Source organism: Chenopodium quinoa, unplaced genomic scaffold (assembly GCF_001683475.1).
Source record: "Chenopodium quinoa cultivar QQ74 unplaced genomic scaffold, ASM168347v1, whole genome shotgun sequence".
Taxonomy (NCBI): domain Eukaryota; kingdom Viridiplantae; phylum Streptophyta; class Magnoliopsida; order Caryophyllales; family Amaranthaceae; genus Chenopodium; species Chenopodium quinoa.
Genome location: NW_018742461.1, coordinates 1,731,025 through 1,745,281, shown reverse-complemented (window position 1 = coordinate 1,745,281; position 14,257 = coordinate 1,731,025). Strand labels below are relative to the sequence as shown.

The 14,257-nt window shown below is 38.3% G+C and overlaps 2 protein-coding genes and 1 non-coding gene across 5 annotated transcripts; 1 reads left to right on the top strand and 2 right to left on the bottom strand.

Moving 5' to 3' along the window:
• Nucleotides 1-394: 394 nt before the first annotated feature.
• LOC110718622 (copper-transporting ATPase PAA1, chloroplastic-like) lies at nt 395-7,500 on the bottom strand. 2 transcript variants are annotated; one of them, XR_002510935.1, is made up of 9 exons: nt 6,935-7,500; nt 6,793-6,846; nt 6,033-6,186; nt 4,293-4,367; nt 3,950-4,227; nt 2,992-3,222; nt 2,593-2,691; nt 732-2,445; nt 395-652 (listed from the first exon to the last, which is right to left on the bottom strand). XR_002510935.1 is itself a non-coding variant. In XM_021897502.1 (8 exons), the coding sequence occupies exons 1-8, from the start codon at nt 7,328-7,330 to the stop codon at nt 895-897; spliced, it is 2,838 nt and encodes a 945-aa protein (XP_021753194.1). In that variant the 5' UTR covers nt 7,331-7,500; the 3' UTR covers nt 396-894. The 2 variants fall into 2 exon arrangements, 1 of the variants encoding a protein (XP_021753194.1); XM_021897502.1 differs by having other exon boundaries at nt 396-2,445.
• A 1,151-nt stretch (nt 7,501-8,651) lies between these two features.
• On the top strand, nt 8,652-11,607 carry LOC110718621 (NADH dehydrogenase (ubiquinone) complex I, assembly factor 6-like). Of its 2 annotated transcripts, none has more exons than XM_021897501.1 (2): nt 8,652-8,986; nt 10,404-11,607. In XM_021897501.1, the coding sequence occupies exon 2, from the start codon at nt 10,426-10,428 to the stop codon at nt 11,335-11,337; it is 912 nt and encodes a 303-aa protein (XP_021753193.1). In that variant the 5' UTR covers nt 8,652-8,986; nt 10,404-10,425; the 3' UTR covers nt 11,338-11,607. The 2 variants fall into 2 exon arrangements, with proteins under 2 accessions (XP_021753193.1, XP_021753192.1); XM_021897500.1 differs by having other exon boundaries at nt 10,401-11,607.
• A 96-nt stretch (nt 11,608-11,703) lies between these two features.
• On the bottom strand, nt 11,704-11,777 carry TRNAN-GUU. The gene has a single exon. It is a non-coding gene; the product is annotated as a tRNA-Asn (tRNA).
• Between the last annotated feature and the right edge of the window lie 2,480 nt (nt 11,778-14,257).

Here is a 14,257-nt window from a genome sequence, read left to right as displayed (position 1 = left end):
AGACTTGGAAAAACAAATGAGAATCATCAGCAAAAAAACAAATGAGAGATAGCCGGCGCGCCCTTCTGATTCAGCCTTACGAAGCATGGCAGAAAGAACCTCCATACAAAGCACAAACAAGTAAGGAGACAGGGGATCTCCTTGACGCAAACCACGTTGTGGCCGAAAAGTTTCAGTAGGAGCACCATTAACCAACACTTGATAAGAAACAGTTGTCACACAACTGTAAAATCAGATGGATCCAGGTAGGAGGGAACCCAAACACCTGAAGGACCTGGGCCAAAAATTCCCACCCAACCCTGTCATAGGCTTCGTTCATATCAAGTTTCAGAGCTACTAAGAAACGCTTCCTAGCTTTCGAAGCATTCATGAAGAGAGTAATTCATGTACCATTAAGCAATTATCAGACATTTAAAATAAGAAAACATGCAATGAGCTGATAAGATGCACCTATGCAACCACACTGAAAGCTAAATCAATACAATCGGAGAAGGAACTTTATAATATTGATAACTTATTCTTGGACCTTTATTCAAATATACAGTACAATACACCAACTCACAGGTATATGTGATTGGTCGTTACAAATCTTGAATCCCTGTGGTCGCTGATTCAGGAAATACCACCTGATAGTTCACTTCTTTTAGCCGAACTGGGATAGAGAAAGATGGATCTCAAATTGGTGAATGGGGAAAAGCCATATCAAGGTGCACTTCATGTAATCAGGTCACCTTTTTCACAGTTGAAAATTGGCAGGCTACCCCACTTCTATTGTCGCAAACTCACAACCTTAAGGTAATCTCCTTGACATGATAAAACATGGAGGAAAATTGTCTTTCAAGCTCAGTTTGTATTTTGGGAAGACATACTGACCAAGTTTTCTTACTCAAGAAGTCAAGATGCATTTTTCAATCTTGAATCAGAAAATGGAGTTTCCAACTTCTCCTTTTGATCCACTAGAACTTCAAGAGCAGATTGATCTTTAATGGTTGAGGAAAATTCTGAGCCATTTATCTGTTTAGATGAGAATCTCAATCTGAGAAGCAATGAATTCGTCATGACTCCAATTGAGCTCAAACCCATAAGAGCTCCAGCAATTGAAGGAGTGAGCATCACCCCAGTAACAGGAAGCAACATCCCTGCAGCGATTGGAAGTCCAACAATGTTGTATCCAAACGCCCACCAGAGGTTTTGTTTTATAGTTTTCATGGTCAATTTGCTGAGCTCCAATGCATCAAGTACTTGACTTAGCTTGTTTCCCATAAGCACAATAGAAGATACTTCACTTGCAGCTCCAACACCGCCACCCATGGCAACCCCAACATGTGATGAAGCAAGGGCAGCAGCATCATTGATCCCATCCCCAACCATTGCTACAATCTTGTTATCATTCTGGAGTTGACTAATAAATTTCTTCTTTTGATCGGGCTTAACTCCAGAGAAGACCCTGTCCTTGGGGATACCCACAATGGCAGCAACATGTTCCGCAGTTTGTCTTTTATCTCCTGATAGCATGTAAACATCTATACCTTGGTTAAATAAAGATTGAACAACATTCCTGGCATCTTCTCTTATCTGATCTTCAATGTAAATAAGTCCAGCAAGATTTCCATCTACTCCAACATAAACAACCGACTGACTATTGTTTTGATCCTCTAGTCCTTCAAATGGGTTATTATCAACACCATGCCTTTGAAGCCACTCTAATGTGCCAACAGCAACCCTTCTATTCTCAATGGTTGCCACTGCACCAGATCCTGGCTCCTCTGTGAAGGTACCATCAGCAGCTTTGAACGTCTGGCAACCAATAGAACGTGCAGCTTCCACTATAGCTTTTCCAACTGGGTGGATAGTATTTGACTCAACACTAGCGGCAAGTTTTAAAACCTCAGCTTTTGACAAATGCACTGAGTTATTATCTGATAGTGAATTACTCAAACTCTCATTTTCATGAGTGATAACTTGCATTACAACTGGTTTCCCAATGGTTAAAGTCCCAGTCTTATCAAACACAACGACATTAGCCAACGAAAATTTCTCCAAGATATCTCCACCCCGCAGGAGTAATCCTCTCTTTGCACCAAGAGAAGTTCCAACAAGCACAGCAGTGGGAGTTGCAAGCCCAAGAGCACACGGACAAGCCACAACCAAAACACTGCAAGAGAGCTGAAGTGCGACTGAAACTGAACTTCCCCCTGAGATAACAGATGGCAAAATGCGAGAGCCAAAAAGGGTCCAAAACATAAATGTAGCAGCAGACAATGCCATTACACCATATGTGAACCGCCCAGCCACTTTGTCAGCCAAACGCTGAACAGGAGCTTCCCTACTTTGTGCTTCCTCCACTAGTCGAACAATGTCACCCATAGTTGTTTCACCTCCAGGCCTTTGAACTTCAATAGTAAGTGTTCCATTCAGGTTTATACTCCCAGCAGAAACTTCTGTCTAAAAGGATTAGCAGGCAACAAAAGTAGGTCTTAAATTAATGATGATAGGGAGAACAAACACCGTAAAAAAGGAATAACCGGAGAAAACAGGTGAAAAGGGGCAAAAGAGAAATTTTCAGATTGTATTGTGGACAGAAACTCATACCCCAGGCAGTTTTGTCACCGGCAAAGGCTCCCCAGAAAAACTTGATTCATCGACTGTACTCCTGCCAGCCCTGACAATTCCATCAGCCGGCACACGGTCCTGAGCAGCGATGAGTCATGTCAAAAATCAGCCAATTGCTAGCCTCTATACTTCAACCTAGTATCACCATTATAATAACCACCACTACCTAGCCAATCTATTATATACAAGCAAATGGGAAATCGCTAGGCAACCGACAAAAAGAAAGATATTTAAAACATATGTATAGTGGAAGAAATGTGATACATGGATGAAGGACTAGCACTAATTATGACCATGATGACATTTTTTTTTTATTAATGATCCGTTTATTTCTATTTCAAATAATTAAGAGGTATACGTATAATACAGAATACTTACTCCTGGCAGCACCACAATCTTATCCCCAACTGACAGACTGCTACAAGGAATCTCAACAGTTGACACAGTATCTTCAGCATTATTGACTAAGAGACGAGCCTTTGAGGGTAGAATACTCAAGAGGCTGGTCAAATCACTTGTAGCTTTTATTTTAGCCCTTTGTTCAAGATTTCTTCCTAACAATACAAAGGCTATCAACATAATCGGTTCCTCAAAAAACGCCTTCCATCCCTGGACAGAAAACATGATGTCAGTAACAGCAATTGTGAAAAATGAATAAAATCTGCATAATAATAAAGAATATGTGAAGAAGCCCTATTAAAACATTGCATATGAGAAGTGATTGCAGACAACAAATTTTTCCAAGTGAGAGAAGTGTATGTGTGTGCAGAAGAAATTTCACAAAGTAAACAAATGGTGTTGGAATAATAAGAAAAATTTACCAAGTAAACTCATAGAAGCATAACAACAGACAACAAAGGAACATAGAAATTTTTAGATCCAAAAAATGATAGATGTAAAACCCAAAACTTCACCATCACTCTCAATTGATTCAAATCAAAGTGCAGTCCCATTGTTAAAACCACCTCAATTAGCCCAATAAAGGGAGAAGTAGAATCCACTAAAATAAAATAGCAAATCATAGCACAATTAAGGGAAAGAAACCAAAAGACTCTAGCAGAAAGCAACTACAGGTACACGGTACACAGCTAGAGCTAGCAAACTTGATATTTTGGTCTCCTAAGGAATCCTGCGAGCGGAACTACAGTAGGTCAAATTATTGATTAACCCAGCTTAAGCAGGTTTGTCCTAGGCTAAGTCAACAAGGGGCCTAGGTGCCTAGCCCACCAGCAATGTCAGATCCAAACATGACAATGTTGAGGCTCTATATAATCTGAATCTATATAAAGAGGCAGCAACTCATGCACATATTGAAGGAAAGATTTTCAAGTTTTACCAATTTTGGGATAAAAGTAGCCAACGAGCTAACTGTAAATGATGATAGAGCCCCAAGTCCAACTAAGGTGTTCATGTTGGGCGCACCTCTGAAGAAACTTTTCAGACCATCGAGAATCAGTTGCCGTCCAGGTCCAAGTAATGTAAATAGAGACAATGATAAATGGAAGCCTGTGGAGTGAAACACATGGATCCATGAAGCCTTAGCCCAGAAGAAATGAGACAGGTGACCAAACATACACACGGCACATAAAGCCCAAGATACTGCAAGTTCACGACCTGTATAAAACTTTCGTCAGTAATTGCACTTCAAAAAAACTGAAAGCAAACTGAAAGATACTAACCACTTTCTCTCAGTTTGTTGCGCTTTTGATCCATCTTCCTCTCAAAAATTTGAAACACATTTTCCCTTCCAGGGTCTGCAGATAAATAACGGAAATGACACATGAAGACCAATACATCTCATGAGAAACTTTCTTTCCAAGAATCATGGTAGTAGCCTCTTTTACATGTTTGTAGCAGGATAAGCCACTGAAGAACCAAACATTTGAAAAAACAAAAGGCCCAATGAGCTGAAGTTCATCAAAAAAATGGGGAAATTTTTTTATAAGTATGCAAAGCATCTAAATGAAATATCCTCAGATATTATAAATGTCATATTGTCATAGATATAGAACTCAAATATCCTTTTCAGAACGCTCAAATTGTTTTAAATATAAATCTACAGTACAGGCAAAGGAATACAGTCCTGACTTGCCTCAGCAGCTCAGCTTACTCTGATCAGTACGATAATGGTCTACACATCATACAATAGAACTTTTCAGACTATGGAAGCCCTCATTTTGCTAAATGTATCAGGAAAAAAATATACAGCTAAAATGTTCAAAATAATTATCCAAACTCAATGCGCTCGTGTGACAGACTGGCCTCCCTCTAGGGCCTCTACCCAAAGCACCACTAGTAGCCGCAACACATACCTATTGACACAAAATAATGTACACCATTCACATCTAAAAATGATAGCAATATAGCTTAATAAGAACTTGCTTTGGAAGTGAAACCCGGTCAACTACATACCATTTATGCTAGCTCCTTAAAAGAAGCTTTGGTATTTCCTAGTTATGGAGTATCTCCTTCCTTGTCCCCCTGACCTGCCAATTAAGAACCAAGCTTGACATGAATCGTCAAAACTAAACATTACACTTTTTGTAAAGCTAAAGAATTTCCAAGGTTGTTGTGTCCTTGTATAAAGCTTTAAGTCTTATTAACTAGTAAAGTTTTGACTTGCCATTTTAATTTGGACTTATACTAACATACTATGGAGCCATGGTTCTGGAACAGTTCATGCCATACCTATATATGATTTACAATGTAATAGCCACAGCTAAACATGATTTGCATGCAATTATCCCAGAGTTCCCAGAAGGTCTAAGTGAGATATTCAGCTCAGATCATTTGAATTCAACTCCTGTGTACTATACCTTACTGGCTTACTTAATAAGATATATTCCACTGATAAGTAAGAAATCTCTTTTCTTGCATGCTTTGGCAAAATCTCAAGTGTATGTAATAGAACCAAATCAATTAAATTTAACATGTAAGAAAATCAAGGAGAACTATGCAGAAATGTAGAGCACCAAGATAGATGTACCAGTTTTAATGAGGCATATGTGGCATATTTCTAATCTTATGAATGTATAAGATCAAGAAATACAATCCTTTGAGTATTTAGCAATACAGGAAAAAAAAAATATATAAAATTTAACAGATGCAAAGCAAATGTCGATGCTGCCATTTTGGGGTAAAATCATTGAACCCAAAACTAGACACATTATTTTTCCATTTCTCGATTATTTTCCACCCCTACTCCAAAAAACATTTCAAGTTACAGTAAATGTGTTCTGTTGAAAACTTGAAATTTGAAAAACAAGGGTCTTGCACATACCAACAGCTTGGATAAAAACTCGGAACACAGGATCTATAGCAAACCATTTTATATATCAAAATGCAACACACTACATTAAACAATATGACCGTTTTCAGGAAAAATTAAATAGATATTTTCAGGATAAAAGGCAACCAACCTCGAAGATTTGACTCAAAACCACAATTGGTCAAATGTTTAGCAAGCATGTCTCCCAACTCTTGTCGCCAGTTTGGCACATCCTTGGCTCCAGATACAGGCCAGACAATTGCAGTCTCTGTTGCAAGATTGACACTCGCAGAAGACACCTGAGACTGTTATTCACAGCCCAATGAAATTACCTTAATCAACACCAAAATTGCATCATAAAGTAACAGGAAAGTAACAAATTCAAGGCATGCTTGGCAATATCCTGCATAGTTTAACACAAAACAGAAGAATGATCTAGATCACATAATATGCTTTCATTTATCAATTGAACCTCCAACTGTTAATTCTAGACCAACATATATTCCTTGAGAACCTGTAAAAACTTCTCAAAAGACGTCGATTAATTTTCCATGCCCATTATTCTTCACATGTGCTTTTGCTGAAATCGACAGGCGACTAAAACTATATTTCTCAAGGTAAGATAGGCCACAAAAGTTCATATAAGAAGACAATACTACAACTACAAAAAGATTTCAAATCTAATAAGACTTCCTAAAGCTTAATTGTTTGTACAATCAATCTATCTCCTTCATAGATGAAGCTTACAATGTGCATTCAATAATTCATTTCTCAAATATAAATACAACGAAGTATTAAACTAACAAAACGCATCCTAAGTGCAATATCAAAGATAAAATCATCTACTAAATTATACCAATAAGCAATTTCTTGACTAGTTCAAATTCAACCTTAAAAAACGAAAGACTCACTTGATTTTCAAGTATTTTCTTCACTTTAGCAGCACAACCGCCACAAGTCATCCCCTAACAACCAAATTCAACAACAACTTAGCACAAATTAACGAATAATTTCACATTCTAATCAAAATTCTAGTAGAGAGCAAAAAATTACTCCAACATCAAGCACAATAGCATCAGGCGAAAGCACGGAAACATCATCAGCAGCAGAAGCCGCAACCTTCGGAACTCCGCCTTCCGATCCATCACCACCTCCGCCACCTCCACCGCCATTTTCTCCGCCGATTCCTCCGCCGCCACCTGCCGAGAACGAAACGCAGCGTACCGGAGAACAGAAACCTCGAATTGAAGCGAATTTCGAGAAATCAATGGAAGCGGCGAGTCGGCGAGTCAAGATTCGGCTAGTTAGCGAGCGAGTCAATGGAGGATTCGAGGTGGAGAGGCGACGTAAATGGATGAGAGAGAAAATGGAAGGATAAGAGGAAGAAGATGATCTTAGGGTTTTGGAGAGGGTTAGGAGAGTGGAAGCTGGTGAGAGAGTTGACTCCATTGTTGATAGGAGAGAGAAAATTGCAGAGGAATTCAGGAAAAGTGATAGTGGTGGTGTGTTTGTTTGGCGTTGGAACTAAAATGGAAAGATGTGTTTATCCGGTAAACTCAAGATGTGGATTGTGTAGCGGGAAAATTGTTCCAACAATTTTGTTCATTTTGGCTATGTTGGGCTTATGCTACAATAGTTGAGCATTTGAGCGGAGTAGCTTCACCTCATCTTGCGTTTATGACGAGTTGTTAGTCTAAATTTACCGTTTTAGTTGTTAGATCTTTGAGTTTTTAAGTTTCGAGTTTTCATCTTCGGCCCCTATCTTTCCCAAAAAATAAAAGATAGAGCCAAGTAGATGAGTTTTTGTTCTATTAATTGATTTAAAAACGATCGTTTGATATTTAAATTTAACGATTGATAACTAGTAAAGCATAATGCATACAAATTACTTTGATTATTAAAAAGGATGCATAGGTTTATTTTAGAATATATTTAATTTTACTTTCTATACAGGGGCGGATCCACGGTGGGTTCAACTGGGTCTATTGAACCCACTAATTTTTTGAAGAAAAAAAGGTTGAAAAGAATAAGTTCAAGGGTAGGATTCTCAAGTCTCATTGCATAGTTGAAGATTGTATCTAATCTTACCATTCATCACCTCAAGTATTGCAGTAATTTCTTTCTAGGTTAAACACCCAAGTTTCAATCAATATAAGTATGATTGAAGTTTTCGTAGATCTTCAAATATTCACCCCCATCCTCAGCTCCACATACATACAAGAGACAATGTTATAAGGCAAAATAATACGAGGTTGCAACTTGGAAGCTCCACAATTTTATTTTATTAAAAAAGGTTACTCTTTAAACTAATCATAAAATTTGAATTTCTCTACTCTATTTGATGAAATTTATGCAAAAGAAAGATGTACAAAATGTCGATAATGTATTAAGATTCAAAGTCAATGCATCTACACAAATAATGAACAAATTATTGTAAGTTCAAGGAGCCTTGGGAGTGATTCACATATTCAATAGCCTTATTTATGTCTTAGAGCTACAACCTTCGCCATTTTCTAGCTTCATTATTGTCTTATTGATGACCTTGATGTGATCGATACAATCGTGCGCCATAAATGGCTTGGAATGAGGTGCAAATGGAAATGTTTTTAAATTTTTGTGTGGAGAGAATTATAAAGGACAGTGATGTAGACGGGATTTGATCTCACGTATTGAGTATTACCTCAAAATTTTAATTTACTCAACCAATTGACATTCATGACTCCACATTAAAGATAATGTTGAGAGCTTATGAAAAGGCATAATTTGAATTAACGCGTGATATCAAATCCCGTATTAATCATTCTATTTTTACAATCATTTGCTTCTTGTTATTCTCATAAGTCATTACTTAAGATACTTTTGTTTTGGTGTGTCTAGCTCAAGGTAAGGCATACTCATCAGCGTCCTTCAACACAACACAACATCCTCGCAGCACTCACCTGCGACATTAATTGATCAAATTCAAAGCTTTGATCGATCTTCAACACCTAGTTCGATTTCAACCTCGAACTCGACATTTCAATAAGATCCGTCGCTTTCTCATACCAAGTTCGCTTGCCAAACCAAAGATATCTCATGCCTTCATCTCTCTTGTAATCTCAAAAGGTAAAATTTTGATCCCGAATTCGTAGTTTATGCCATTGCATTCAATTGATGTTTCTCATGTTTACTACCATTTGGAAATAGTTAATCTTTTGAGCTGAAATCGGGTTGTCATTTGAATGCCTACTACGTGTTCGACGAAATGCCGCTTTGAAATCTATATGCTTTGTAAATTCAATAGAATGTCTGACTTTGAATTTTCTTGTCAGTTACGAGAATTTCTAATACCATTATTTGGAATTTTGAATTTTACTGTAGAATCAACACAATTAAAATAGAATCTAGTATCATGATGTTAATCTATGATCTTGATTTGTTCATGTGGGATTTTTGAAAGGATGTAGTTTATTAGCTTACAGAAATTTTATTACTGTAGTAGAATGTGCAGCTGGGTTCTTTTAGTGCTTTCTCCTGTAGTATGTTTCTAGGCATTTTCTTCTGACTGGATTGATGATAGGAGTTTATGAAAATTGTTTTCATTGTTTAATCAAATCATCTTGAGCTGGTATGTTTTTCTGTTTGATGTAGCTTGGTTTGAATCTATTCATCCTGTTTGAGTTGGTCGGAAATTACCTCTGCCAATACTGTCAAGATTTTCGGTAGATAACAGATTGATGAAGTTTTTGCTGTTAGTATGATTCCGGACCAAAGGTGTATACAATTGTGTATTTGTGTGTGCGTGGGTGTGGGTGTGCGCGCGTGTTTGTGTGTGTGTTGTGTGAACCGAACTAAATTCGAATGGAAAAATATCGTCTTTTTTGATGATGTTCTTTCCTTAATAGCATGTTTGTTTGTGGGGATTATTGATGGGATAAGGATTTAAAATCCCTCATGTCCCATTGTCCCTTGTTTGTTTGAAAGGATACAAGTTATCCATATAAAAGGGATGGGTAGGGGTTTATCCCTATATTTCTATAACAAGGGGGCAAGTATAAGGTTTGGGGATAAAAATTAAAAGGTAAAAGACAACTTTACCCTTAATGAAAGGGGAGGAAGAGGAGAGAGGAGAAAACTTAGTAAGGATAGTTAAGTAAATTTGCTACTTATCCCAATTTAATTCCCAACTTATTCCAAACAATGGATACCATAATTTTTATCCTTATCCCAACTAAAAATTGTCTATCGTTATCCCACCTTTTTATCCTCATTATCCCTATCTCTGTTGCCAAACGCCTCTTAAAGGTATTTATTTGATGGATATTGTTGTCCTCTAAATAGGTGCAAGGAATTTTTTGGTAGTTTTGATTCTTTCTGATGGAGTGATGGACAATTGGACATACTAGAATGAAATGAACTTACCTCATATGAGAAACCTAAGCTATTGAACATAATTGGTGTGCCATTTCTTACTCACAGCTATGTATTTATCACTTACTAAGTAATTGCTAACGTCTCTACCAACTGTGTTAATTTGTAGCAGGTGCAATTAAGGCTGAATTATAATGAGTGGTTCTATCAGATCTAGTAGCCTTAAATCTGCATTTTCATACTGTGTACAACAAGTAAGAAGCTATGACTACCACAATTACCTTTGTCTCCTAGAACTCCCTCTGGAGATGCGAAGAGCTGCATTTGCACTTCGTGCCTTCAATGTTGAAACAGCCAAAGCTATGGATGTTGCTTCTGATCCCAGGATTGGCCTAATGCGCCTTCTTTGGTGGCAAGATGCAGTAGACAAAATTTATGCCAATAAGCTGATTGAGCATCCGATTGCCCAATCTCTTTCATCCATTGTGTCAGAGCATAAAGTAAGCAAGTCCTGGCTGAAAAGATCTATTGAAGCTCGTATAAATGATGCACAGAGGGAACCCAATGAAATCCTAAAAACTGTTGAAGAACTAGAGAAATATTCCGAGGACACACAATCCACTATCTTGTATACAACATTACAATCTGGAGGTATCAACTCCACTGCAGCTGATCATGCTGCTTCTCATATTGGTAAAGCTGCTGGGCTTGCCTTGCTGTTGAGGTCTTTACCATATCATTCCAGTCGCCAACGATTATTTGCTTATATTCCTTCTGATGTTGCTTCCAAGCACGGTTTATTGATTGAGGATGGGGGTCAGACTGGAATCACTGCGGATTCACGTGAGGGGCTCTGTAATGCAGTATTTGAGGTGGCTTCAGTGGCAAATTCTCATCTCCAAAAGGCACGGGAATTGTCTAAAACGATACCTGCTGAAGCTATTCCCGTGCTCCTCCCTGCTGTTCCAACTCAAGTGCTCTTGGACTCTCTGCGCCGGGTGCATTTTGATGTTTTTGATCCTAAATTGCAGCGAGGTGTTTTGGGGATCCCTCCACTATCGTTTCAGCTAAAATTGAAATGGCATTCATGGAGGGGAAGATATTGATTTTCTTTCTTTAGATTGTAACAGCAATAAGAAAATTATGCAAACCTTTTATTTACTTAGATACATGTTGAGGAGAGACAATTAGGCAATTAGCTGCTTTTTAAACAAATTAGGATTGCAAGCAGAGGCATACACCACACTTAAGAGCAGTGTATTTGAGGTTCGAATGTCTATTTTCTCTCGTTTTGGAATTAAGATCTACAAGAATAATCCTTGTAATTGAGATTTACAAGAATAATCCCAAATTTGCTGTGAAGTTTGATTGGTTTATTTTTATCAGAGTATACTTAAGAAACCTCTTTTTCTTTGGGAATGTACAATGTAGTGTGCAGGGTCATTAAAAGTTAAAAAGGAAACAAAAATATTCGCTAGAAGGAGGGGTTGAACCTCCGACCTTGTGGTTAACAGCCACACGCTCTAACCAACTGAGCTATTCCAGCTTCTTATTAGGTGAATCTTATAATATATTCTAATATTATATATAGGCAGTTTTCAGGTCCAGGCAAAATTTGACAATTTCTTGATTCAATATTTTTTGTTTTTTGGCAGAAGTTTTTGTTTCTATTTGTTATTTCTAAATTGGTTTTCATGTGACACAAAAACCGTCAAAAATAAGAATAACATTTAGATACTTTCGATACAAGATAATTGGAGAACATAATTATTTGGACAACATATACCCACCATCTAGCTTATAGGTCACCTAATAACAATATACTTGGAGTAGATACATGTACAATAACTTTATTTAGATTGTTCATGCAAGTAAGGGGTAGTTCTCATTCTTCTTAATCTTCCCATGCGTACTTCAATCTCTTTTACGTGCGAAGAAAATATTACCATTTGCATCAAATAATTAATGGTATGACAAAATTGGTGAAAATACGTGTTAGAAAAATCAATATCTATATCATTGAAACTTTCGTCCTGATTATTTGTATAATAAAATATTCATTTTGATTCAATGTACACTTAACAGTGACACAGTACAATGACACACTTATTTAGAAGCAAATGAGTTACCCCGTTACATTTTTAAAAAAATCCATATCTATATTATTAATCTTTCAATTGTCATTACATATCATATCGTATATTATGTGCAACTAGTTTAGCTCCCGTACGATGTACGGTTTAATAAAAAGAACACAAATTGATTAATAATTACAAATTTAAAACCATTCCTTCAAAAAAAAAAAACAAATTTAAAACTATCATAATTTTTTACAATGAATTGAAATACTTTTTAAAATAAAACAATTGTATTACATTGAATATTAATCAAAATTATAAAACAAAAGAATCAATAATTACACACATTAAAAAAAACAAGAGAGAGAGAGAGAGAGAGAGAGAGAATTTAAATATTGAAATAAGAAAAAGGCAACAAAACAACGTAATTGAGAAAGAAGAAAAGCAATAAGGGTTTTCAATAGTTGGGTGGAATGGGAATAGTTCTATTTTCAAGGCATAATAGATGGAAGGATTTAGCACAAAAGAAAAAACAACTATTAAAATGATGTCATCAATACATTTAGGCGGGAAATTTTTTTATGGGAGCATGACATGTGTACAATTTAAGAAGGGAATGATGTCAGCGGTTTCTATTTTAGTAATAGTTATAGATTCGTTTCGAGACAGTATATCTATAAATCATAACTCGACAAATACCCAAAAAAAAAAAGTAAAAAAAAACCTCACAAGAGTCGCAAAGATAACAAACTGAATCCAATAATGTGGGTCGTTTGGTTTGCACAGGGTAAACGGAATGGAATGAACAATGGGAATGAAATGAAAATTCTTTAGATGTAGTATGTTGTTTGTTGTAAAAAATACAATGGAATCACAACCACTACACCACCACCACCACCACACAACCCCATTTTTCTTCATTTCCCACTTTTACCGGCCACCTCACCACCTCGCTGCCCATCCCTAACCCTTCGCCGAAACTCGTCGCCCATCCCTAACCCCTCGCCGGAACTCGCCTCTCGCTCTTTCTTTGCTAGGGTTTTGAAGGTCCGTCACTGCTCTTTTTTCGCAGCTTGGAAGTGGGTTTCGGGGAGGGAAGGTCCGTCGCCGCCCATCCCTAACCCCTTGCCAGAACTGAGCTCGCCTCTCGCTCTTTCTTCGCTAGGATTTCAAAGGTACGTGAGTGGGCGTTCTTGGTCTCGCTCTTTTTCGCAGTTTGGAAGAGGGTTCCAGGGGGCGGCGAGGGGCAATAAGGGATTAGGGAAGGGCGGCGAGTTCCGGCGAAGGGTTAGGTATTAGACGGTGTGACGAGGGGATGGCCAGGATTAGGGAATGTCTTCGAGGGATAGCCGGCGAGGGGTAGGTGGTGGAGGGGAGGGCCGGCTAGGGGTGGGGGAGGCGCGACGTGGGTAGGTGGTGGTGTGGTGGTGCGGTTTTCCGGTGATGTGTGTAGGTAGGAGGGTGGTGGTATGGTGGTGTGGTGGTGGCCTAGAAATGGAATGGAAATACCTTGGGGGGGGGGTGGGGAATGAACTTGGAAGGATTTGAGGGAATGGAAAAACCACCATAGAACCACCACAGCACAACCATTGCACCCCTTCCTTCATTAGTTTCCACCTTCTCCAGCCACCACACCGCTTGACTAACACCACACCGGAACCAGCCGCCACTCTTCCGACCTTCGCCGCCCCTCCCCCGACCTGGTGAGGTCTGTCGAACAGAAATCCACAACGGAACCCTTCTCGTCCTCGACCTTAGAAATCCCGACCGAAACCTGACCAAAACGTAACTATTGAACTTCCCCAGCAACACCGATGGTTTGTGCGGAATTCCGACGGTTGTTCGCTGCCCCTCCTTCGACCTGGTGAGGTGTGGCTGGTTGTTCCGGTGGAGGGGAGGGTTTTTTAGGGTTACACGAGGGTCGGGGGAAGGTTTTCCGAGTGGGAGG

Coding starts and splice junctions, on each gene's coding strand:
- LOC110718622 (XM_021897502.1), bottom strand. CDS start 7,330: ATGGAGTCAACTCTCTCACCAGCTTCCACTCTCCTAACCCTCTCCAAA. Junction 6,847..6,934: donor CTATTGTGCTTGATGTTGGA/GTAATTTTTTGC, acceptor TTTGGTTGTTAG/GGGATGACTTGTGGCGGTTG. Junction 2,446..2,592: donor CGGTGACAAAACTGCCTGGG/GTATGAGTTTCT, acceptor TAATCCTTTTAG/ACAGAAGTTTCTGCTGGGAG.
- LOC110718621 (XM_021897501.1), top strand. CDS start 10,426: ATGAGTGGTTCTATCAGATCTAGTAGCCTTAAATCTGCATTTTCATAC.